Here is a 27291-nt window from a genome sequence, read left to right as displayed (position 1 = left end):
CAATAACTGAATGATTTAATAACTGTTAAAGAAATATAATGAGTACCTTTTAAAACTCTTCCTACAAAAAAATCCCCACAAGACCAGATAGTTTTATAAGTGAGTTCAAAACAATAATCTTATTCAAACTTTTCAGGAAATAGAAAATATACATGGGGAAATTATAACCCAATGTCACTCATGACTATAGATGTAAAATTCAAAACAAAATATTCATAAACTGAAGCCAACACTGTATTAAAAAAAAGACTGCACATGACTAAAGTGGATTTATTCCAAAAAGGCAAAGTTAATTCAACATTTTTTTTCAAAAGCTTGTTAATGTAAATCACATTAATAGGTTAAAGATGAAAATTTATGTAAGTACAGAAAAACATAAAATTCAACAAATATTCACAATTACTTTTAGTTAATTGGGAATAAAAGAAAATCTTCTTCATTTCCCCCAAGTCTGGGAAACCACACACATAATAGAGTATGGCCAGATGAGAAAAGTGACCCTCAAAAAGGGTAAATAACTTGCACAAGGTCATGTATCAGCTTCAATAGTAGAGCAAAGACTGGCCTGCGTCTTAATTCTCAACTTTTTTCCCCCACAATACCATGTTGGTGCCAGAATATAGAGCTTTTTGCAAGACAAGTTAAAATATTCAACATTTGCCATTATATAGATAACATTTATTTGAATCTCAAACATTGCCTCTTTCCAAAATTCTCATAAACACTAAGTTGAGTAAAATAACTTCTCCCTTGAAGTTTTTCCATTTGCTAGACCTTATTCTCAGTTGCTACTTCCAGCTTGCCTAGTTGCTAAGGAAAAAGGAAAATGTGTGTCTAAACTTGAAACATTCTTCACACCATATCATACACTTTTCATATTTCACACTACGATATACTAACAATACCAAGAAAGGGCTGATTTTATATAGTATATAGATCCTCCCGTTAACTGATAGACTCTTTTTCTATTTAGATGAAATTCTTATCTTTATTCAGAAAGGAACTTGTTCTCTGTCAGCTTGTTACTGAGTCAAGAAGTGCTCACCGGGTTCAGTGGCTCATGCCTGAAATCCCAGCACTTTGGGAGGCTGAAGTGGGTGGATCCCTTGGACCCAAGAGTTTGAGACCAGCCTGGTAACATGGCAAAACCCTGTCTCTACAAAAAATACAAAAATTAGCTGGGTGTGGTGGTGCATGCCTGTAGTCCTAACTACTCGGGACTCCAGCCTGGGCGACAGAGTGAGACCCTGTCTCAAAAAACAGCAGCCATCTTTAACTTCCAAAAATGTCCAAACACCTTAGCAACATGCCTGCAGATATTGTTGAACAAGCCACCTCTTTTACGAAGTACAATTTTGATTCCCCATCAAATAATTTTCTGTTGAGTCTTGATAATGTGTTCAACATTAATACGTATTTATTAAGCTTCTACTATATCCCAGACACTGCTAGGTAAGAGAGCTAAATGCCACCATGGTATACAAATTCAAACATAACTAATTATGTCTGTACAGGATTTTCTGAATCGAAAAATAACCAACACTTTCTAATTCTCATTAGCTTGGAAATTGAAACTTTGGATACATTAGTAGAACACTGTAGTAATTTTGTGCTTTTTTTTTTTTTAACTTAATTTGTTACTGAGATTAATTTTAGAGACTGTACCATCTTATTACAAAATGTAGAATAGATGAGTGACCCCATTTGGATTCCATTTCAAGCAGTGTTACTTACATTTGTGCCTATATTTTCCCACTTAAGAAAGTATCTTGTCTGTGTATCTTGTGCTTTATTTCCACATTAGGAAGATTTTAAATGTTTAAAAATTATTTCATTGTTATGACACATCATCTTAAACATAATGCATAAAAAAGCAAGTATACTAAGGTAGCTCAGTTTGCCTTTTATATGTGTTATTAATCAGCTCAAGTGGAATTTTCATAATGCATCAACTTTAAAATGTGAGCTAATATATTAGTATCAGCTCCAAAATATCCCTAGGTGGGTATATAGTAAACTTCAAAAATTAAGTTTCGTTTTTGTTTTGCTTTAAAGAGATAGGGTCTTTCTCTGTCACCTAGGGCTGGAGCTCACTGCTGAGCTCAAGCAATCCTTCCACCTCTGTCTTGCAAGTAGTTGGGACTATAGGCATGTACCACCATGCCTGGCAAATTAAATTCTTTTTAGAGATGGGGTCTGGCTTTGTTGCCCAGGCTGGTCTTGAACTCCTGGCCTCCTCAGTCTTCCAAAGTGCTAGGATTACAGGCATTAAGTCACCATGCTCAGCCTAAGGCTTTTATATTTGCTCAAACAGATTAAAAACTTGTGCACAAATTAATAGCCCTCTCACACACCATTCCAAAAAGACCTGGGTTGATGACTGCAGTCTACATCCCTAGTGACTGTTCTCAATGAGCCACTGGGGTTCTAAACACCTCATACTCTGCTCACTGTTTCCCTGAGATCTGCAGCTCTTTTGCCATTTTAGTGAGGCTATTTCCTAAGGATCCAGACAAAGCATAGTCCTCCTCTGCTTTCAAGACAATTTAGTTCTTTTTCTTAATCATTGTATTTCTATAGAAACACAAAACCCAAATTATATTATAGAAATTCAAATTTGTTGAGAATCTTTAAGAACTTTGTTTTTGCATACTTTCCCTGTAATGTAGTATAGAAAGGCTATAAGGCATCGTCTAGATCTAGGTGAAACTCGTGGATTCAGTTGCCAGCTTGTCATCTGGGTTTGAATCCCAACTCTAACACTCAGCAGCAGTGTGACTTTAAGTCATTTAAACTCTGTACCTTGTATTCCTTATCTGTAGAACAAAAATTTCAATAGTATCTACCTCACAGATTGTTGTGAGAACGTAAATGAGTAGATGGAGGTAAAGGACTTAGGGCTTAGAACAGTGCTGGGCATGTAGGAAGTGCACAAAAGAAAAAAAAAAGGTATTAACCATTATTTTAAGATGGCCAGCTGACCAGGCTTGTTAGAATAATCCCCAGTCTTGGAATGAATCAACTTCCCTGCTAAGAAAACAAATCAGTCTAATCGTATAATGTTCTATGGCCCAAGGCCCTCTGCCCTCTGTTCATAATAATATATTTTTCTTTGTGTATTTGACTTTGGATTCCAGTAGCAAAACTGGTTCCTACGCTTTGTTTTGAGATGGAGTCTTGCTTTGTTGTTCAGGCTGGGGTGCAGTGGCGCGATCTTGGCTCACTGCAACCTCCACCTCCTGGGTTCAAGTGATTATCCTGCCTCAGCCTCCTGAGTAGCTGGGATCACAGGCACGTGCCACCATGCCCAGCTAATTCTTGTATTTTTAGTAGAGACGTGGTTTCACCATGTTGGTCAGGCTGGTCTCGAACTTTGGGAGGCCTGCCTCAGCCTCCCAAAGTGCTGAGATTACAGCTGTGAGCCACTGTGTCTGCTCGTTCCTATGTTATCCTCTTGGGAATTTCCTGCTATGGAATCTCATTCTCAGATCTTGACCCCATTCCACCCACCAGTTAGAAGTGAAGAATGGCTATTCCTTGAGGAAAAATGGGCCCTATGTGGGGATCTACCCATTTCTTCTCTCATCCCCAATTCTCATTTCTCCAACTTGCTGGTGAAAGAGATCTTTCAGAATTTCTTCTTGCTTAGGCAAGCTGGGTCAATGCCTAGTGCCTTCTTACTGTATGGTTCAAAACATTATGTCATCGAGTTTGCAGTATGAGATATGACCTTTCTTTAGTCTTCTTTGAGACAAGACCTTCCCTCAAGTTTTGTTACATTTGTTCACTGTAGATATATTTCAAGTGGAGAAATTCAGTCAACACATACTCACTGCAGATAGTCATCTAATGTTTCTAATGCCAAACATCTAAGCTGTCTTTCCCCTTGTAGAACTATAACATCCCCATTCTTAGCCCAATTATTGAGGTTAATCTGCCTCTATAGCTGGGTTTCAGGGGGAATCTAGTATAACCCAACACATGTACTTTAGCCCCTTGATCACCTGTACTAACTTACAGGAACCAGATGAGTTTGAAATTGCTGTGGTCTACCACATAGAGGCTCAATCCAGAAGAAACAGATCCTGCTGATAGAAATTGAGCTCCAAATCAAGCTAGGTTCACAAAAACCGAAGTTGGGTTTTGATATCTTTTTTTGCATTCATTTAAATAAGTATATAAAAAATAAGGCCAAATGTGAAAGTCTGCCTAGGAAAAACTGGAGTCTGCTTATTGTACTCTCTCTTAAAATACTCCCTTCAGACAAGCCCATGCTGAAATAGGATAGGTCTATTGCTAGTAGCACCCATTCCAATCACCAGGACAGTTTATTAGCCTTTTATCTCTAGAGAAAATACCAATCAATGGTCCCTAAAAGCTGATCTACACACTGGCATGTGTCAGTGATAACATCTCCACCAGGCCATAGCATTCTTCTCAGTTAAGTTCTACTACTACATGGCAATGAGCAAAGCCTTGAGCCAAGTCCTAAGTATGAGTGGTGTTAGGGCTCAGAACATGATACCCCAAACTATGGTGCTTTAGCATGGTAAGTACTTTAAACTAAAAGAGATTAGAAGGCCTCAGAAGCAGCGTCAGAACCAAGGTCTCTGACCTTTTCCTGCCTTCCTGCTTCTTGCTCCCTTCTTCTCCAAAGTAAGCTGTAAAACCTAGAAATATTATTCCAACCTTCCCCCACCTTACTATGTCATGAGACCCTCCTTCAATAAGGGTCCTGCCCCACGCCCAGGAAGAAGGAAAGCTACACAGAAAGACCCCAAGAAAGACCTGAACAGACAAGCCTTGCAGGTTTCTTCAGTTTATTACCACTAGATCACACTTGTTCATCCACTCACGTTTCTACATGGCTGTCCATTCTTCCATTCTTCATCAAACATAAGCATAAAAATAGACAGTTTTACCTGCATATTTGAGTCTTCATTTCTGAAGGCTCCCATGTCACATAAAACTTGGATTAAATACATTTGTTATGTTTTTCTCTTGTTAACCTGTCTTTTGTTATAAGAGTGTTGGTTGTGACCCTAATGATGGATGAAGAAAGGTATCACATCTTTCTGCCCCTACAGCGGCCACTGAGAGAGGCTGCTCTGAAACTCCCTTCTTCCTCTCACTAACTGGGCGACAAGTGTGAATTTTCCCCCAGATTATTCAGGGAGAAGACAGGAGAAGCAACTGAAGGCATGGAAGGCATTGTTCTATGGCTTTTAGGTGTGCTCATGATATACTGGAACAGTATTATGTAGCTTTCACTATAGCTAGCATACTTAAATGCCATCAAATTTACACAGAAAGGATGAGGACAAAAAAAAAAGTCCTAGAATAAGTTGACGTTTGAACTCTAATCTGTGGTGAACAGACTCTCAAGATGACAAACTTATATCCAGACCACAATTAAATGGCAAACATTACAGAATGGAAACTGTTTATAAATTTCTACATTTAGATTTTCAAAACTATATCCTAGTAAAATGCTGCCAACTTTCTTCTGATGTGAAGGATCGTCCTTTATTCTAATTATAGATCTCTCTTGGTGTAAGGTAAAAATATTCTTTCTTTTTTGACATTAGGTTGATAGTAAGATAGTAGAGTTTATTTTGCCCAGTACATGTTAAAAACTGTCAACCTTAGGTTGGGCCCGTCCTTTTAATTTTTTAATATTGAGAGTCCATATTAAGTAGTACAAAAGCTTGGAGACCACTGAAACACAGTGCAGGCTGAACAAATTTCCATTCCCAGTGCTAGCCACAAGTTACTCATGCCTGACATTCACAGAAAAAAAAAAAAAGTAGTAAACTAATTATCTTTCATTAATTAAAAGAACATATTTTACTTTATATGTTTCCCTAAGATTTTAATTAAAATACAGTAGTTCTCCCTTACCCATGGGGGATGTTAAAAGACTCCCAGTAGATGTCTGAAATCTTAGGTAGTGCTAAATCCGATATAGACTGCTTTTTCCCCATAGACAAATATCTATGATAAAGCTTTATTTACAAATTAGGCACAGCAAGAGGTTAACAACAATACGTAATAAAATAGAACAATTATAACAACATATGGTAATAAAAGTTATGTATATGAAATGTTTCTTTCTCTCAAAATGTCTTGTACTGCATTCTACCCATTTAATATTTTTGGACCACAGTTGACTGACTAGAACTGTAAAAAGCAAAACTGCAGAAAAGGATGGACTACTGTGATTGAAAGAAGTATGCCACACAGAATGTTACAAAAACACCAAAGAATTACAGGCAGACAGCAGATAATGAGAATTCTTTTAAAAAGAGACACAAAATAGAGAAGAAAATAAACCATTTTATATACACTATTTGTACCTTAATTATAAACCGTGGCAGTAAAAGCTTTCCGAACATTGGCAAGAAAAGCTGAAAAATTGTTGGTCTTCCTTACATTCTCTTGAAATTCTGCTAGGCCCTCAAGATGAGGGGCACTATCTGACACTAGGGAAAAAAAAAAAAATCAAAGAAAATTAGAATGAGATTTTTTATGGCAGAGAAGTGTTTCTAATTTAGATGCTCTCATCTGTTTTGAATGTCAATTCCATCTTAATGAAATTCTTTGAGCAAAAAAGGATACACTTGATTTTCATATGCCACCTATCTTTTGGACCCTTCCTTCATTTAATCTCTAAATATTCAAATCTGAAGTACTATAATCTTGCTTTAAATTTAAGCAGATGGCACTCAAGGATTGAGAGTTTAGTGATGCAGAATGACCCTGCCCATCATCTTAAACCTATATATTTTGTTTTAACTATTTAAACTTTTTTTTAAAACTGTTAAGTCATTTTTTTTTATTTTATTTTTTTTTGAGACGGAGTCTCGCTCTGTCACCCAGGCTGGAGTGCTGTGGCCGGATCTCGGCTCACTGCAAGCTCCGCCTCCCGGGTTCCCGCCATTCTCCTGCCTCAGCCTCCCGAGTAGCTGGGGCTACAGGCGCCCGCCACGTCGCCCGGCTAGTTTTTTGTATTTTTTAGTAGAGACGGGGTTTCACCGTGTTAGCCAGGATGGTCTCGATCTCCTGACCTCGTGATCTGCCGGTCTCGGCCTTCCAAAGTGCTGGGATTACAGGCTTGAGCCACCGCGCCCGGCTATTAAGTCATTTTTATCTGCAAAACTTTGGTCTGACTGACTTTTCATTTCTGATCACTGGATTTGAAAAAACAAAAAAACAAAAAAAACCAATTTTTTTCTTTTTTTTGAGACAGAGTCTTGATTTGTCACCAAGCCTGGAAGTGCAGTGGTGAGATCTCAGCTCACTGCAACCTCCATCTCCTGGGTTCAAGCAGTTTTCTTGCCTCAGCTTTCTGAGTAGCTGGGATTACAGGTAACATGTATGTGCAGCTAACTTATGTATTTTTAGTAGAGACAGGGTTTCGCCATGCTGCCCAGGCTGGTCTTGAACTCCTGACCTCAAGTGATCCGCCCGCCTCTGCCTCCCAAAGTGCTGGAATTACAGGCGTGAGCCACCATGCCCAGCCTGAAAAAAGAACAATTTTCAGTGCCCAGCCTTAATAACTTACAATTATGAAAGAAATATCTAGAATGTTCCAAGTGAAATGGCAGGCATTAGAAAATGTGGTTGCTATTCCAAGAGTAGTATTTACAGGGGCTATTAATCAAATGAGACTCAGAGTCACAAATAACAGTATTATCCTTGTATGTAGTTGTACCAGCTAGTACACTGGGACAAGTCTCCAGTGAAAGTGGTCAAAGGAAAAGAAATTCACCCATTATCAGATTTCCAGCTCTTGGGTACAGACCGCTTAGGAAACAAGGTCCATGACCACAGCAGAGAAACAACAGCAAAGGGCATCCGGTCCAAAATGTATCCTGTATATTCTATTTTAATATACTACCATGTACTATCAGATTATACCATAAGTGAATATCCAATTTAGAGAAAATTGAAAAGCTAGATAAGAGGTTTTGGGGCTTGCTTTTAAAATCTAGCACTAATTAGATTGGAATATATTTATCTAGAGAGAAAAAAACCCAAACATCTGTATGTGAATCAGATTCTCAAAATATAAATTCCCTAGGAATAGGAACTGAGCCACCAGGGCACAGGGTTGCGCCAGCTCAGTAGTTCACCTGAGTGTCTGTCAGCTACAAAGGCTTTAAGATGATAGCACAGGTGTAATGAGCTGAGAACCATTTTTATGAATTCCAATAAATTAAGGATTACTTGTACAGGGGCATTAGAAGAATAAACAAGAGATAAACATATTTCTATTCCCTTCTTGTTCACATTATTATCAAAGATATATATTCCTTATAAACCAAAGGCCTTTTGGCCAGCTGCAGAATCAGTAACTAACCTTTATTATCAATGTGTGAGATCTGCAGGATGAAATAGTTTTCAAAATGTATTTTGGGAAAATAAATTGTTAAATTCTGGTGATTTTACATTTGACTTTAAAATTATCTACTTGGATAAGTTCTAATATTCACATTTAAGCAGCCATATTCTTTAAAGCTTCAGTTTTTTAAAAAGTTATCTAAAAGGAAAATTCATATTTGCACATGAATGCAGTGAATTTGTTTTTAGATTTTTCAGACACTCTGGCACTGTGCCATCCTGAACAGATGCTACTAATTAAGGATCCTAGACAATATCTATAAATCAAGACTATATTCACTTCCTTTAGAAGACTATAACCCAAGAAGCAAGACTGAAAAAGGAAGCAATACAGTCTAGAGCTATTGCTTTCCTCCATATTACTTTATATTCTGATTAAAATAACATTTTGGAATGCCAATCTTAAATACCAGATAGGAGATATTAGTACATACCTTCATAGTCCCTTGCTTCATTTAGATGCAGAGAAAACATAAATGGGCTCTCAGGATTCTTAGGGTCAATATTAGTGAATATAAACTGCAATTTCTCACCTGAAAAGAGATTGAACTATTTAGTGTGCCAAAGCTTTCAATAGCGATACCCTTTCTTACTCCTTCTTAGATCAATATCTGCACTGCTAAGTATGTACAGTCACGTAACCAACATTTCCAAATGCAGAAGTTACAAATTCGTTTTAAAATATATTATAGTTTCAAAATGACATCAAAAATACAGTCAACAAAAGAAAAGCTAGATAAATTGGACTTTGTTAAAATTAAAAACTTTTGTTCTTCAAAGAACACTATCAAGAGAAGGAAAAGACAACCTAAAGAATGGGAGAAAATATTTGCAAATCATTTATCTGATAAAGGTTGAATACATAGAATGTATTTAAAACTCCTACAACTAAAAACCACCCAATTCAACAATGGGCAAAACACCTGAAAGAACATTTCTCCAAAGAATATATAAAAATGCCCATTAAGTACCTGAAAAGATGCTCAACATCATTAGTCATTATGTAAATGCAAGCTGAAACTACAATGAGATACCATTTCATACCCAGTAGGATGGCAAATAAATAAATGGAAAATAACAGTGTTGGTGAGGATGTGGAGAAACTGGAACCCTAGTACGTTGCTGGTAGAAATGTAAAATGGTACAGCCACTGTGAAAAACACTTTGGCAGATCCTCAAAAAGTTTAAATATAGAATTACAATATGACCCAGCAATTCCACTCCTAAGTATATATCCAAAAGAATTGAAAACAGAGACTCAAGTAGATAACTGTATGCCAATGTTCATAGCAGCATTATTCATAGTAGCCAAAAAGTGGAAATAACCCAGTGTCCACCAACAGATGAATGGGTATAGTATATACATACAATAGAACATTGTTCAGCCATAAAATGGAATGAACTTGGCTGCTGTGGTCTTTTTTATGATTCACTAGGAGAACTCATAGGATTCACTCAGCAGCATATAGCCATACTCAGGGCTATGGTTTATTACAGCAAAAGGATATAACAAAATCAGCAAAGGGAAATGGTACATGGGGTACCGTCCAAGGAGAACCAGGTACAAGCTTCCAGAGCCTCCAATGAGCTTCCTGGTAGACAAGACTTCACGTGTGTTGTCACAATTTGATGCTGAAGGAATTCACACATCCTGTTTGACTGTACTGGGTTAGGACTCTTGAAGGCTTGTGCCAGATTTCCTGTAGACTTTGCCCCACGTGCTATTGTTTCTTTGCTGATTCTGTTCTGTATCCTTTTGCTGCAGTAAATCTTAGCCATGAATATGACTATATGCTAATTCCTTCTAGTGAATCACCAAAGCTGAGAGTGATCTTGGGAAGCCCAGACACAACAGACATTGGCGTACATTAGCGATGTACATGTGATATACATGCAACAGGCATCAAAATATTCATGTGTTTTAGCCTAGCAATTCCTCTCTGGGAAACAATACTATGAAAAACCATACAAAGAAAACAGGAAAGTCAATGCTCACTGGTTTACAATAGTCTCCCTTTATCCACCAGGGAGAAATACATTCCAAGACCCTCAACAGATGCCTGAAACCACAGACACTCTTTATGTAAACAGATGCTCCTTGACTTACAATGGCATTATGTGCCAATAAACACATCAAAAGTCAAAAACATTGTAGGGCAAAAATGCACTTACCACCCTGATTCACTGATTATAAAGTCAAAAAATTGTAAGTTGAACTATCGTGAGTCAGGGACTGTCCATACTATGTTTTTTCCTATACATATGTACCTATGATAAAGTTTAAGTTGTAAATTAGGCACAGGAAGAGATTAATAACAACTAATAATAAAATAGAACAATTAGAACAACATACTGTAATAAAAGTTATAGTTATCTGAATGTGGCTTCTCTCCCTCTCAAAATATCTTATTGTACTATATACTCATCCATTTAATATTGTCAGACCATGGTTGAACATAGGTAACAGAAACCGTGAATAAGAGGGGATACCTGTATTTCTAAAACTGAAAAAACTGGCAGATTCCAAATGTTGGTAGAAGCAAAATATGTGTAAACAATAGATAAATGGTTGAATAAATTACGCTATATTAATAGAATGAATTATTATACCACTATTTAAAAATTACCATTATGAAGGCTATAGCAACTGAGGAAATGCTCATAATACAATGTTGATAGGAACAACAAAATTATTTGCATGTTGACAATCCTGCCAAAATACATTTATTAAAATACTGAATGATAAATAACTAGAGCATCAGTAATTATGTTAGAATAATTTAAAATTGTAATTTTTTCCTATTTTCTAAAAGTTAATGTCATTATTTTAGTTGAAAATATTTTTTAAATTCTCCTCTATTTAAGAAAAGACATACATTTTTTAATCTCCTGTGTTTTATTTATATTAACAAACTTACCATAAATTTTTCGAATTTCTAGTCCAAGTCGATCTTTATACAAGTCTGCAGATTTCTGCAGCCTTTTCAACCTCTCTGCATTTGCTTTATTAGCAGCAGAAATAGCTGTGATTAAAAAACACACACATATTAAAAGTTTTAAATAGTAAATTAATGCTCACTGAGTTAATTTTTTAAACTTAAAATCAACTATAAAATGATGCCAAGCCTATAAATCTGCTTTCATTTATTGTTTCTATATCTACCAGTTAGCTAAAAGAAGTTTTTGTTCATTCAAGTTGGAAGGAAAAACTGCCCAAGAAAATGTATACAGATAGTGAGAAGAATAAGCCTTGTCTTGCTTTATTATGTAGTAGCATAAATAAATAGGCCAGGGATTCATATGGCTGGCATAGAAATAAACAGACTTCATTTATACTATTGTGCTTTTTCTAGATAACGAATTGCTTCATGGGAAAATGTTCTATTCCTTTAAGTGTAACTGTTTCTTATAAGAGGTCAGCCTTATTTCATGAAAAAAAAAAAGCTTTTCTTTTCTTTTTTTTAAGTTAGTACAATAGTCCCTAAGTATACTTTAAAGTAGCACAATAGTTCCTAAGTAATGAGAAAATAATTTCACAATTTAGACTTGGTTAAGAACTCCACATGAAAAAGCATTAACAAAACAAACTTTGCTATTTTCAGGAGATTTGAAGAACAGATTACCTAGTTTGTGAGCAAACAAGGCTCCTTTCTAAAAGATGCATTCATCTGAATATGAAAATTCTTTATACAAAAGAGATTTTGCAGCATAAAAAGAGCACTTAATATTACCTAGCAGAGAATGTATGGTCAATAAATATTTGTTGCATAAAGTACACTATGGCTTGTCCAAAGCAAATTTTATTTAGGGACACCACTTCTCACTCTGCTTAATTAAAACCTTTTATCAGCCAGGTATGGTGGCTCACGCCTGTAATCCCAGCACTTTGGGAGGCTGAGGCAGGTGGATCACCTGAGGTCAGGAGTTCGACACTAACCTGGCCAACATGGTGAAAACCCTGTCTCTACTAAAAATACAAAAATTAGCCAGGCATGGTGGCAGGTGCCTGTAATCCCAGCTACTCGGGGGGCTGAGGCAAGAGAATTGCTTGAACCTGGGAGGTGGAGGTTGCACTGAGTCAAGATCGTGCCATTGCACTCCAGCCTGGGCAACAAGAGTGAAACTCTGTCTCAGGAAAAATAAATAAATAAATAAATAAAACCTCATATCAATTTCATTATTACTGATTATATTAAAAAATCACAAGAGAAGGCCCTTTAAGTTAAGTAAATAAAACCCAGTTAGCTAACTTCAATGACATCTTGCAGAGATGAGTGGCTGGTAATGCCCTGAGGTACTGTAATCCATTTTTAGCAATGAACTTGAACAGGCAAGATGTACTTAATAATAGTGAACCGTCACCACTTTCCATTTTAGGTCAGTATGTTTACAACAGGAAACTTACTTTCCTTCTTCTTAGAATATTCTTGCTTAAGATCCTGGATATTTGCAGTCAGTACTTCCAATTCCTGCTTTTTGCCTTTTACTTCAGCAATCAATTTTAACAAGTTATCCTTCTTTTCTTGAATGAGCTTATTTTGCCTGCTGATCTCTGTAAGAAGCACAAGGTATTAGCTAGAATAAGCTTTGCTCTCTGACATGTATCTAAGAAAAGGCCAAAGTTTACTGACTTTCATAAAGATTAATAAAGAACGTTTCGACTGATAAGCATTTTCTAATGATTCAAAATTTATAAAAGACAAAAAAGAAAAAAATCCTAATCTATTTTTTCCTACTCATCTTTAAAAAAAGTGAGACAGAAAAGCTTCTTAAAATGAGCATACCAAATTAAACCAAGAAACAGAAAATCAAAAGATCATGACCCTTGCAGCTCCCTACTCCCAGTAATTACAGAAATAAAAACTACCAACAAAGATAACCAAACTCTATTTTTTATTTTTATATTTTTTTGAAACAGGGTCTCGCTGTTGCCCAGGTTGGAATGCAGTGGCACAATCACTACTCCTTGCAGCCTCCCACCTTAGCCTCCTGAGTACCTGGGACTACAGGCACATGCCACATCACGCCTGGCTGATTTTTCAATTGTTTTGTCTCACTATGTTGCCCAGGCTAGTCTCAAACTCTTAGGCTCAAGCAATCCTCCTACCTCAGCCTCTCAAAGTGCTGGGATTACCAGGGCTAGCCACCACGCCTGGCCAATAACCAAACTCTAGAAGATGGCTTTACACAGTGCTTTGAGGAAAAGGCTCACTCTAATGCTATATAAATTATTCTGGAACATACCGAAAGACAGAAATAAGTGAAGGAAGACAGGTGGGCAGGCAAAGCTTACAATGTAAGCATAATTCTAAAGCTAAAACAAAAAATTAGGCCGGGCGCGGTGGCTCAAGCCTGTAATCCCAGCACTTTGGGAGGCGGAGACGGGCGGATCACGAGGTCAAGAGATCGAAATCATCCTGGCTAACACGGTGAAACCCCGTCCCTACTAAAAAAAAAAAAAATACAAAAAACTAGCCCGGCGAGGTCGCGAGCGCCTGGGGCGCCTGTAGTCCCAGCTACTCGGGAGGCTGAGGCAGGAGAATGGCGTAAACTCGGGAGGCGGAGCTTGCAGTGAGCTGAGATCCGGCCACTGGGCTCCAGCCTGGGCCGCGACAGAGCAAGACTCCGTCTCAAAAAAAAATAAATAAATAAAATAGAATAAAACAAAAAATTAAAGATAGCACTGGCCCTCTACCCACAACTATATAAACTAATCTCACTTAAAAACATAGGTGCAAAGATGCTCAGCAAAATATTAACTTACATTAAAAATAGTCCACCAAGAGCAAATATAGTTTATTCTAAGGATTTTATATAGTAAAGGTGTAATATTAGGAAAATCTATCACATGAATAAGAATTGAAGGAACATTTCATGTGAATTCAGCATCCACTCCTGACACTGATTCTTAAACTATAAATGGAAGGACATTTAAAATGATAGAAACAAATCAAAAAACCTTTCAAATCTCATAATATATATTTGGCATTTCCAAAAGGAATAAAATAGATGCCAGTTAGCACTGTTATTTAATATTTCCCTAGAAGTTTCTGGCCAAGACATTTAGCTGGTAAAACTATAACAAAAAAAAAAAGAACTATTTTTCATTATAGGTAGACAATAGACATCTATCTAGAATACTCAGAAAAATCTACTGAAAACCTATCAGAATTTGTGGTACTACACACCAAAAAAATCAATAGTTTTTGTATATAACACCAGTGATTAATACATAGGTAAGAATAGATGTTTATACTAATATTAATAGCTGTAATATTCGTTTTGCGCTTTGTTTTATTGGTTTTATTAGTTTTTGCTATTCTGTGCTATTTTTAAGTACTGGCATACTTTGCCGATATTGCAAGTTCTATTCCAGATCACTGTGATAAAGCGAATATTGCAATAAAGCAAGTCACACAAATGTTTTGGTTTCCCAGTACATAGAAAAGTTATTTTACACTATATTGTAGTCTATTAGGTGTGCAATAGCATTATGGCTAAAAAACCAATGTACATATCTTAATTAAAAATATTTTATTGCTAAAAAACGCTAATAATCGTCTGAGCCTTCAGTAGGTCCTAAACTTTTGCAGGGGGAAGGTCTTGCCTTGATGTTGATGGCTGCTGACTGATCAGGGTGGTAGTTGCTGAAGGCTGGGGTGGCTGTGGCAATTTATTACAACAGAACAACAACAAAGTTTGCTGCATCAATCAACTCTTTCATGAAATATTTCTCTGCAGCATACAATGGTGTTTGACAGCATTTACCCCCAGTAGAACTTCTTTCAAAATGGGAGTCAGTCTTCTCAAACCTTGCTGCTACTTTATCAACTAAGTTTATGTAATAGTCTAAATCCTTTGTTGTCAAACAATGTTCACAGCATCTTCACCAGGAGTGGATTCCATTCCATAATACCACTTTCTTTGCTCATCCATAAGAAGCAACTCCTTATCCACTCAAGTTTTATCATGAGATGGCATCAATTTGGTCACATCTTCAGGCTCCACTTCTAAATCTAGATCTCTTGTGATTTCCACCACATCTGTAGTTACTTTCTCCATTGAAGTCTTGAACCTCTCAAAGTCATCCATGAGGGTTAAAATCAACTTCTTCCAAGCTCTTGTTCATGTTGATATTTTGACCTCTTCCTGTGAATCATGAATGTTTTATGGCATCTAGAATGGTGAATCCTTTCTCTGGAAGGTTTTCAATTTATTTTGCCCAGATCCATCAAAGGAAATCACTATTTGTGGTAGCTACAGCCTTATTTCTTAAATAATGAGACAAGAAAGTCAAAATTACCCCTTGATCCATAGGCTGCAGAATGGATGTTGTCTTAGCAGGCATGAAAACAACATTAATTTCCATCAGCACTCTCGGCTGATCAGATGCATTGTTAACAAGCAGGAATATTTTGAAAGGCATCTTTTTTCCTGAGCAGAAGTTCTCAACGGTGGGCCTAAAATATTCAGTAAACTATGCTATATACACATGTGCTGTCATCCAGGCTTTGCTGTTCCATTTATGGAACATAGGCAGAGTAGATTTAGTACAATTCTTAAGGGCCCTAGGATTTGGGGAATGGCAAGTGAGCACTGGCTTCAACTTACAGTCACCAGTTGCATTAGTCCCTAAAAACAGTCAGCCTGTCCTTTGAAGCTTCAAAGCCAGGTGTTGACTTCTCTCTAGCTATGAAAGTCTTAGATGGTATCTTCTTCCAATAGAAAACTGTTTCATCTACATCGAAAATCTGTTCTTTAATGATCTGTTCATTCAATGATCTTAGCTAGATAACTTGCTGTAGCTTCTACATTAGCACTGCTGCTTTCATCTTGCACTTTTATGTTATGGAGGCAGCTACTTTCCTTAAATCTCATGAACCAACTTCTGCTAGCTTCAAACTTTTCTTCTGAAACTTCCTCATCTTTCTCAAGTCTTCATAGAATTGAAGAGGGCTAGAGTCTTATCCTGGATTAGGCTTTTGCTTAAATGAATGTTGTGTTTTGTTTGCTCTTCTATTCAGGCCACTAAAACTTTCTCTACATTAACAATAAGGCTGTCTCTCTCTTATCATTCATGTGTTCACTGAATTAGCACTTTTGCTAACTGGCGCAAGAGGCCAAGCTTTCAGCCTTTCTCAGCTTCTAATACACTTTCCCACTAAGCTTAATCATTTCTAGCTTTTGCTTTAAAGTGAGAGACCTATGACTCCTTCTCTCAGTTGAACACTTAGAGGTCACTATAGGGTTATTAATTGGCCTAATTTCAATACTGCTGTGTCTCAGGGACTAGGGAGGCCCAAGGAGAGGAAGAATGACAGGAATGGCTGGTCGGTGGAGCAGTCAGAAGTTACTCAACATTTATCCATTAAGTTTGTCATCTTATATGGGTGTCATTCATGGCAGTTAAAACAATTACAACAGTAATGTAAAAGATCACTGATTATAGAGCACCACAAGAAATATAATAATGATAAGTCTGAAATCTTGTGAGAATTACCAATATATGATAGACATGAAGTCAGCACATGCTGATGGAAAAATGGTGCCCATAGACTTGCTTGACACATGGTTGCCATTAACCTTTAATTTGTAAAAATTGCAATATCTGTAAAGTGTAATAAAGGGAAGTGCAATTCAACAAGGTATCCATGTACCAAAATACTGGCCTTTATATATGTCTCACATATTGGCCAGCACCTCATTACTCCTTGGCTTTAATCCCTCTAACCTCCCTGCCTCCCCCATGTCCCTGTCACTATCTGTACAAGTTCTTCTTGCCCTAGCCCTCTTAAACACTCAGCTTCTGCAACTACCCACCCCTTTCTCATGCCCATGCTCAAAATAAAAACAATAATGCCTGTGCATAAACCTGGCCAGACCTCTCTGCTGGGAGAATAACCCTGGCAGGGCCACTTCTTCCTCTGTTTGTCGGAAGAAAGATACAACTGCTGCTACTTGGGGCCCACTGCCCAGAGACAGTGTCCCCAAAGTGTCCATCAGGGGACTAAATAAGGCAGGAAGGCACAAAAAGCCTAAGAGCTCTAGGGCAGAGGTTACCAAGGTCAAATAACCAGAGCCAGTAGAGCTCAAGGGTGCTTTATAATGTGCTTTTGAATTTTTGAGTTAAAGATTTAGTTTTACTAATACTTAAATGAAATCTAAACACTTTAAAATCAAATGTCAATTAGTAATACCAGTAGTCTAGAATTGTATCAAATAAACTAAACTATCTATACTGTCATTTAATTCCAGTATTTTAATTACAAGTAAATATGTGCTCCACGGATGAGTAATTTTGTTCTCAAAGTTAAACAAGTTAGTCCACCACCAAATTTATGAAGACTTTAAATACCATAAATCTTCAAAAGAGAAATACACTATGATCTGTTTCCCAAATCGAAGTGAGCATGGAATTCTCAGCGCTTGAACAACATCTCTCAAGACAAGCATTCCTCAGGCAACAGGGAATTCTTGTTTATAGAGGTAACAAACAGAAAATTCAGAATCAACCTAGATCAAGAAATATGTAGCCTCTCTTTGAAAAAAACTGCAAAGCTTGTCTGAGACACATATTTGATCTGGATATATGAAGAGATATTTTATGCTTCTAAATATTATAAAAGACATGCCAAACAAATGTTGGCATATCTAGGAAGTTAATATGAGAAATGAAATATCAAATCAATGTTCAAGAGGTAGTTTATTCTCTAAACAGTGCTGAAATCCAAAGTAAATTCTTTAGTCTTTTGTTACTTTTTTAAAAGAAGAGGAAAAGACTCAGCAGTTCAGTAATTTGCCCAAAGCTATATTTGTTAGGATGAAATAATAAGGGCCAGGCACAGTGGCTCACGCCTGTAATCCCAGCACTTTGGGAGGCCGAGGCGGGCAGATCACGAGGTCAGGAGATCGGGGNAAATGTTGGCATATCTAGGAAGTTAATATGAGAAATGAAATATCAAATCAATGTTCAAGAGGTAGTTTATTCTCTAAACAGTGCTGAAATCCAAAGTAAATTCTTTAGTCTTTTGTTACTTTTTTAAAAGAAGAGGAAAAAGACTCAGCAGTTCAGTAATTTGCCCAAAGCTATATTTGTTAGGATGAAATAATAAGGGCCAGGCACAGTGGCTCACGCCTGTAATCCCAGCACTTTGGGAGGCCGAGGCGGGCAGATCACGAGGTCAGGAGATCGACACCATCCTGGCCAACGTGGTGAAACCCCGTCTCTGCTAAATATACAAAAATTAGCTGGGTGTGGTGATGTGTGCCTGTAATCCCAGCTACTCAGGAGGCTGAGGCAGGAGAACAGCTTGAACCAGGGAGGGAGTCAGAGGTTGCAGTGAGCTGAGATCGCACCACTGCTCCAGCTTGATGACAGGGCGAGACTCCTTCTCAAAAATAAATAGACTGCATTCAAACTCAGGTCTTGACTTCAAAGACAATGCTTTGCCCATTAAACTATCCTCTCCCAACAATGGGCTACCATTTTAATCTCAAGAGGAAGACACAAATACAAATTCCTAAGAAAAAAAACAGACAAAGGGATAAACAGATGAAACACAGAATGCAGATGGTTACTAAATATGGAAGATAATTTAACCTCAGATTAATCACAGAAATGCAAGTAAAGCAGTAAGATTTCAATTTTCATTTATTACAACAATGTTTACAAAAATAACAACTAATGTTGAGAGGAATGCAAAATGCTAAGGTCCTTCTAGAAAATATTTTTGACATTGTAAAATAAAACAGCCTTAAGAGTATTCACCTCCTTTGACCCAGCAATTTCATTTTTACAAAGTTACTCTAAGAAAATAGGCTATATGCAAATATTTATATAAAAAATTCTTTTTCAGTATTTATAATGAAAAACTGAAAACATCTTCAATGGCTAACAAGTAAATGATTTTTAAAACATGGTATATCGGCCGGGCGCGGTGGCTCAAGCCTGTAATCCCAGCACTATGGGAGGCCGAGACGGGTGGATCACAAGGTCAGGAGATCAAGACCATCCTGGCTAACACGGTGAAATCCCATCTCTACTAAAAAATACAAAAAAACTAGCCGGGCGAGGTGGCGGGCGCCTGTAGTCCCAGCTACTCGGGAGGCTGAGGCAGGAGAATGGCGTGAAACCGCGAGGCAGAGATTGCAGTGAGCTGAGATCCGGCCACTGCACTCCAGCCTGGGCGACAGAGCGAGACTCCGTCTAAAAAAAAAAAAAAAAAAAAAAAAAAAAAAAAAAGTATATCAATAAAATGGAATGTATTTTCAAAAAAATAGGAATGTGGGAAAATACTCTCAAAGTTGGAAAAAAAGATAGTTATCTAGATACCATGAATATAATTGTTAAAAATCTACATCGCTCATGAAAAATAAAAGCTAGAAAGTCATTTTGTTAAATGTGGTTCTCAACATTACGGGTGATATTTTTGTTTACTTTTCTGTATGTTCTAAGAATATGAACATGATCATATATCATGTCAAGTATAATTTAAAAATAAACATCTTACCAGAAAGAAAAATGCTATTCTTTAAAGATAAGAATTAAGTAGAATTGTACTATACAAGAAATCCAGATTGAAAGTCAAAGTTCTCAACTCTGATCCAGCTCATCAGTTGTTACTCAAGGACCTCCGTCAAAATCACAACTTCTGAAACTCTTTTCCTTATTTGTAAAATGGGGATAACAGTGGCTACCCCATTCCCTGGGGTTAGAGTATCCAGTAATAATAACACAAAAACTTTTAAAGTAGTGACACCTAAATACTACATATGAGAGTGTTTTCATTATAACATTTGAAGAACTGCGTGAATTTGGCGCCCTTGATGCTGTGTGACTATTTTTTTTCTTTTTTTTTTTTTTTTTTTTTGAGACAGAGTCTCACTTTGTCTCCAGGCTGCAGTGCAGTGTCATGATCTTGGCTCACTGTAACCTCCGCCTCCCAGGTTCAAGCTATTCTCCTGCCTAAGCCTCCCAAGTAGCTGAAACTACAGGCGTGCGCCACTATGCCTAATCTTTGTATTTTTAGTAGAGACGGGGTTTCACCATGTTGGCCAGGATGGTCCTGATCTTTTGACCTCGTGATTCACCCGCTTTGGCCTCCCTTAGTGCTGGGATTACAGGCGTGAGCTACAGCGCCCGGCCTGCTGTGTGACTATTATTGCATGTGTACACACTTGGTTGTCTTATTCCCAGGACCAACATTTCAAACTTTCACTCCTATTCGCCAGAGGAACCCTTCCTTGCGTTTTCACTCCAATGAAGGTCAGTATGGTACAATGGAAAGAGCACAGACACTACGGTTGCAATCTTAGATCCTCTATCTACCCCCAGACCTTAGGCAAGTTTCTTAACCTCAGTGAGCTTCAATTTCCTCATCTGTAAAACAGGGATAATCTCTGTCTTAGACAGACTTCAGGGTTTATAATAACTTAAAAGCCAACCCATAGTAAATGACTCTCACCTTCAACAGATGATCTTCCTTCTTGTGATAATTAGAATTTATGGCTCCAGAACTTTAGGCTATTTTGTTCTCTGCAGTATCTTCCTAGAAGATTACCTGGTATAGAGCAGTAGCTCAACAAGTATTTAGCCAGTGAACAGATTCCCTCCACCTTTCTTATTCCCAAAATAATATCCAGCTCAGTCTTTACCTTACTGGATCTACGTGTGACTTCCAGTGTTGACAACACCCTTTCAGTGACCTTCTCTCTTCCTTTCTCTGTTTTCCAATTACTAAGTCTGTCTTTCCTGGTCCCTTCCATTTACCCCTCTCTCAAACTGTAGAGAAAACGTAATGCTGGCTCAAGCCTGTAATCCCAGCACTTTGGGAGGCCGAGACGGCCGGATCACGAGGTCAGGAGATCGAGACCATCCTGGCTAACACGGTGAAACCCCGTCTCTACTAAAATAGAAAACTAGCCAGGCGAGGTGGCGGGCGCCTGTAGTCCCGGCTACTTGGGAGGCTGAGGCAGGAGAATGGCGTAAACCCGGGAGGCGGAGCTTGCAGTGAGCTGAGATCCGGCCACTGCACTCCAGCCCGGGCGACAGAGGGAGACTCTGCCTCAAAAAAAAAAAAAAGAAAAGAAAACGTAATGCTTTCAAGATGAGTGAGGCTTCTGGAGTTAATCTGATGATCTGGGGCAAATCACAATCTCTCTGGGACTGTAATATCAGTACAGTAGGAATAATAATAATAATAATAATAATAATAATAAATAATACCAACCCTGGACAACTGTCATAAGGACTGAAGGAGATGGTAAATGTAAGACATTTAGCACAGTATCTGGCATACAGTAATGAGTAAATAAATATTATTACTAACCAAGGCTACCTTCTTCCACTCTACATATTCTTCCATAGCTTCAACCCCCCAAATTCATTAAAGACTCACAAATCCCTATCTTCAGCAAAGACCACTTTCCTGGCTGGCTTCCAGATGAATATATCCATTGCCTACCAGATATTGCCACCTGAAGACTTGCTGCACAATAAACTCAACATATTCACCCAACACATTTAAAATTGAACCCATGTATGTTTCCTTCCCACCTATAAAAACATTCTCCTCCTCTCTTTCAACCCCTCACTTAGTAAATGTGTCACCACTGATTCATACTCCATGTCAGAAGGAATCATCCTAGACCACAACATATTCTCACCTTCAGGCCAACAGTCTTGAGTCTAAGTCCTCAGACCTGTCACTAGTCCAAGCCATACTCATTATGTGCCTGTACTATTACACTAGGTTTTTCCTTTAACTGCTCTCTTTATGGACAACAGTCTCACTCCCCTCCTGTTTACTGTGCATGATTACTAGATTGCTTCTTCTGAAATAAAAATCCAATATCATTTTCCAGGTTGAAATCCTGTAGCAACTCTTTATCTCCTGAAAAACAGTCTAACCCCCTTTGCCCAACATGGAATGTCCATCATCTGGCCAACCAGTTCTTCCAGCCACTTCTCCGCCACTCCCCATCCACAGTGTATTCTAGCCATCCCAGAACATAACAAGCTCTTGTGTTCCTGCCACATTTCATGTGCTGTTTCCTCTTCCTAGAATGTAATGTTGACTCTGTTAAACATCCCTAACCCTTCTTTATGTGATCTCCTCCAAAGTAGCATGGTATAATCAGACTGTAGGTTCAAATCATATTTCTCTTCATTATCAGCTATCTAACCATGAGCAAGCTGCTTAACCTCTCTGTGCTTATTTTGTCATAAAAGTCTAACATGTAAGACTAAAAGCAGTATCTATACCTCTTAGGGTTGTTGTGAGGATCCATGAGTCAATATATGCAAAGAGCTTAGAACAGGGCCTGGCACGCGGTATACAAGATAATGGTTAGCTATTAAATATCCTGCAATCCTCACTGGAAGAATCAAACCCTCCAGATTCCATCCTCATCCTCACACAGCATCTATTACATTATTATAACAACAATTACAATTTTTTTTTTTTTTTTTGGAGACAGGGTCTCACTCTGTCGCCCAGGCTGGAATGTAGTATCTCTAGTGGAATTTAAACTGTGGACACAAGTTTGTGTCCTGTGTGTAAGAACTCAGTAACAACTGCCAGGTCTCAGTAAAAGCTACTGATTCACTCTGGACAACCTGGAGAGTGGTAGAAATAAGATGGCAAGAATAGGAGTAAAAATATGGCGAGAAACACTGCCAGAGTACTAACAGAGCTGAGAGAACTCCAGCTTTTCAATCCCCAGGCTGTGATTTCCAACGTGAAAACTCATCTTTTAAAAAATACTGGCATTTATACTTTGGCACTGACAAATCCCACAAGTATAGTGCTGAGTGAAAAAATGGACAGAAGACATACAAGAGAATGCCATTTATATAACATTCAAAAACACAATACTAGAGGCCAGGCACAGTGGCTCACACCTGAAATCCCAGCACTCTGGGAGGCCAAGGTGGGCAGACCGCTTGAGCCCAGGAGTTTAAGACCAGCCTACACAACATGGTGAAATGCCATCTCTACAAAAAATACAAAATTAGCCAGGCGTGGTGGCATGCACCGGTGGTCCCAGCAACTTAGCAACCACTCAAGTGGGAGTGTCACTTGAGCCCAGAAGGTCGAGACTGAAGTGAGCCCAGATCATGCCACTGCACTCCAGCCTGGCTGACAAAGTGAGACGCTGTCTCAAAAAACAAAAAACCTCCATAATACTAAACAATATATTGATAGGTTAGTTGTGGAAGGTGGGAGAAGGTATAATGTAGGATGTTCTTTCTTAAGCTGTATGGTATCTCAATATTTATTCCTATATATAAGCACATGTATATGTGTTAATGTGTACGTATTTTGTGTGTGTATGTGTATATGTGTGTGTATCTCTCTCTCTCTCTCTCTCTCTCTCTCTCTATATATATATATATATATATATTTTTTTTTTTTTTTTTTAATTTTTTGTAGAGATGGGGTTTCACCATATTGCTTGGGCTGGTCTTGAACTCCTGGGCTCAAGGGATCCACCCACCTTGGCCTCCCAAAGTGTTGGGATTACAGGCGTGAGCCACCACATGTGTGTGTATATACATATACATATATACACATATATATGTGTATATATACACACACAACATATATGCACTTGTGCACACAAAATATGTTGTCTTACTTGTATGAGATTTCATGATAAAGATGTATTATCTAAAAAAACCCATGATTTATACTTTTTCACATACGATTTTGATATTCCAGAAACATCTCAACCATTCGTTCTTCTTCCTTTAATTTCACAGACAGCTTTTCTGAAAGAGAAATTGAACTTTCAATTCAGCTGAAATAACACTAAAAAATAAACTAGAACAGCAAAAACAGCATGATACAAGTTAACATTAGGTACCTGCAAATGCTTTGATGGAGTCCTTGTAGGTATCTCTTAGTCCCGCCATCTGACAGGAGGTGTCCGTACTTTTGAATTTATTCCAAAATTCATTTATGTTTTTATCGAACAGTGCCAGTTCATCCTCTACCATTATGTAGGACAATGCTAAAAACAGAATACACATTGCATTTCTTAACTTATTGAAATCAAATCAACCACATATTCCAATCAGGTATACAGTATTTTGGCAATTTGTCCTTTGCTAGAAAATAGCAACTTATCTTTAATTCTAGGTATTCAAGAGTAGATCAAGTAACCTGGGCTTAACTGTTGTTAAGGTGCAGCAAGAATTCAGGATACCTTTACCTTCTAGCAGCTTGTTAGTAGGTAAGTGTAACTGCACAGGACACTTAAACACGCTATGACCCTGGGTCCATTTTCTCACAAGTAAAACCGTTGACTTCTAAAACACCTTTTCCAACTCTAACCCTTTCTGATCAAAGATCATCAGTATCGCCAGGTGGCCGGCACCCTCCCATAGAATAAGACCCCACACCTCAACCCTGTTTCTCTCCTCCACCTCAGAACAGTAAAAGTTAACAGTAAAATAGGGACTAAGGTGGGAGTTGAGAGGGTTCTGTCCAGGATGTATGCAAGTCACCTCGGGCCTCAGTATCCTCTGTAAAAGGAGGTCCTGGGAGAATCCTGGACCTGCCAGTACTCTGCGACGCTAAAACCTTCCCAGGAGGTCCACAGATATCTCCTGCAGTGAAACCCAGAACACTTGGGGTTCGCAGCTGCCCATTCCACCAGGCTGTGAGACCCAAACAGCAACAAGATGCGCATTTCACAAACGCCGCCGCAAATACACACATTCCGCCTCCAAATTCAGTTTCCCCTATCGCGACAGGTGGGCCGAGGAGCCCGGCTCGGCGCCCACCTCCCTCACCTTCGCAGGCAGGCCTGAGTCCCGCCGCCTTCCCCACACCAGATAAGTGCCCACTGTAGCCAACAGCCGAGCTCCAGACGCAGCTCCCACAGCCCCGCCAACTTTCCAATTTCAAACCTAGTGCACTTCCCGCCACCCGCCTCCAGGCGCACGTTCGCCTTCTGATTGGCCGATAGCACAGGCTCTTCATGACAGGATTGGTTGAACTCACCCTTGGATTCTCGCGGGGAAAATGGGGGGGGGGAAAGGCATTCTGGGATTCGTAGTTCTTTTCTGAACAACAGTCAGGGTCTGTGACCCGAAAGTATTAATAGCACCCGAAGAGCTCGCCCACGACAAGTCATTCATCGGCTACAAATAAAGGTTTCTGGAACAAATATATATATTGACCTTTAATCGTATCTTTTGCAAGAAATACATCCTCTTCTTTGTATTCACCTTGTAAAGTTGACTTCAATTATGAGTGGGCAGAAACATTAAGATGGTCCTCAGAATAGGTTTTACTGCTTACAAAATATTCCTTCTTTTCTACACCCCCAGCTTCTCTAACAATGTTTTGGAGGCCTAATAGAACACTATGTTACTATCTTGCAGAAGTGGAAGAAACTAGAGCACTATCAAAATCACCTGCTGTGTTCCTTGAGGACAGGAATGAGGCACAAGGTATTCAACTAGGATTTGCCAAAGTAGACAAGCTGCAGAGAGTCTGCGTTGTTCAGAAACTCCGAAAGGTGACATGGATTCGGTATTTGAATCCTTCTTGGTAAAGCTGAGGAAGAAAGAAACTAGGGAAAGAACCTAGAGAATACGCTTTCTGAAGAATGGAAAATAAAGCTGGCTAAAATAATGAGGTCAAAGTTATTATTTTCATCTTAGACTATGGTATGTTTGTGAAAATAAAGTCTCTATTATACACCAAAAGATCGTTACTATACTAGTTTCTTTTCATTTTCATCAACAATACAAACACCAACAAGAAATAAATATGTAAACAACATGCTCAGAGGACCAGATATTAGCCATTCTTTATCCAAGAACTAAATTAAGACCTGTGAAACCAGGACAGGTTATTATGAATATTTAACACTTCACAGTATGCCCAAAAGTCACCTTGCAGCCTAGAGACTGCTATTAATACAGTTAGACATACAGTTTACTACGATAAATCTCCTTTCATTTCCAAATATTTTCCCAAGAACTTCTGATTTTATATATCTGATACTATTTACCTTAAAGCAAAATTTTATGAATCGAGCATCTCAGAACTTCAGCTGATTGAGTGCTGGTACTCATTTTTAGGGTTTCCACAGTAACACATTAGTGAAGACAGTACTTAAGAAGATTCATGGAAGGGGGCTGAATTGGTATCATGTTGATGAATTCCTCACTAAGTTTTTACACTGGTCTTTATCAGACTGTTTAGTGAAAATTCTTGCTCTCTTTGGGTCTTCAGCTAAGACGGGTGATTGCCCTACCAATGTGTGGTTATTAGGGCAGCCTCGGGGTGTCTATTGTTTTTTATTCTTTGAGTGCTCCTCCCCAATCAGGATGTGAGGCAGAAGTTTCTTTGTCATTTGTCAAAATTTTCATTTCTGAAAGACTGGCTGAATAATTTCTCTCTTATCCCCAAGGATAGCTAGAGACAACCAGCTCTTCTTTCTGCCCAGTGTACAGAATAGGGCCTCCAGCTTTCTCAGCATTAAGAAGGGGAAAACAGACCCACTGATCCATTATTATTCACACAACTCCACCATCACCACCACCAACATACTTACGTGCCTTTCATTTCAACCCAACCAGGGTTTATTGAGTTTCTATTTTGTGCCATGTACTGAATTGAGCACTGCCTTCTCTGGGATATACGGTCTGTGACCCAGGGTTAGGTTTCTGCAGGGTGGGGAATAGAAAGATGCCACATGTTCCCAGGCTGGAGGTGTTTCTAGATGGTGGTTATAGTCTTGCTCGGACTGAAAGCTCTATTGCTCCTCCCCTGAAAACTTAATTCTTTCTACGATGGGTGAAGGATAATGGGGTATAAGGATAAAAGATCATTGTCCTCTATTGCACATATGCTTGCTGGGTAGATACTT

The 27291-nt window shown here is 38.4% G+C and overlaps 1 protein-coding gene across 2 annotated transcripts in view; it reads right to left on the bottom strand.

Annotated features, from left to right (window-relative positions):
- The window catches only part of SPC25 (SPC25 component of NDC80 kinetochore complex), a 44711-nt gene extending 19384 nt beyond the window's left edge, over positions 1–25327 (bottom strand). For both annotated transcript variants that reach the window (XM_017854500.1, XM_017854499.1), the window contains exons 1-7: positions 25202–25327; positions 24271–24417; positions 24110–24175; positions 12809–12955; positions 11322–11426; positions 8838–8936; positions 6357–6482 (exon numbers count right to left, since the gene is read on the bottom strand). In XM_017854500.1, the coding sequence (XP_017709989.1) occupies positions 6358–6482; positions 8838–8936; positions 11322–11426; positions 12809–12955; positions 24110–24175; positions 24271–24403 (675 nt within the window). In that variant the 5' untranslated portion in view covers positions 24404–24417; positions 25202–25327 and the 3' untranslated portion in view covers position 6357. The remainder of the gene's footprint in view (positions 1–6356; positions 6483–8837; positions 8937–11321; positions 11427–12808; positions 12956–24109; positions 24176–24270; positions 24418–25201) is intronic.
- Positions 25328–27291: the final 1964 nt, after the last annotated feature.

Source organism: Rhinopithecus bieti, unplaced genomic scaffold (assembly GCF_001698545.2).
Source record: "Rhinopithecus bieti isolate Rb0 unplaced genomic scaffold, ASM169854v2 scaffold_37314, whole genome shotgun sequence".
Taxonomy (NCBI): Eukaryota; Metazoa; Chordata; class Mammalia; order Primates; family Cercopithecidae; genus Rhinopithecus; species Rhinopithecus bieti.
This window is presented reverse-complemented; position numbering and strand designations above follow the sequence as displayed.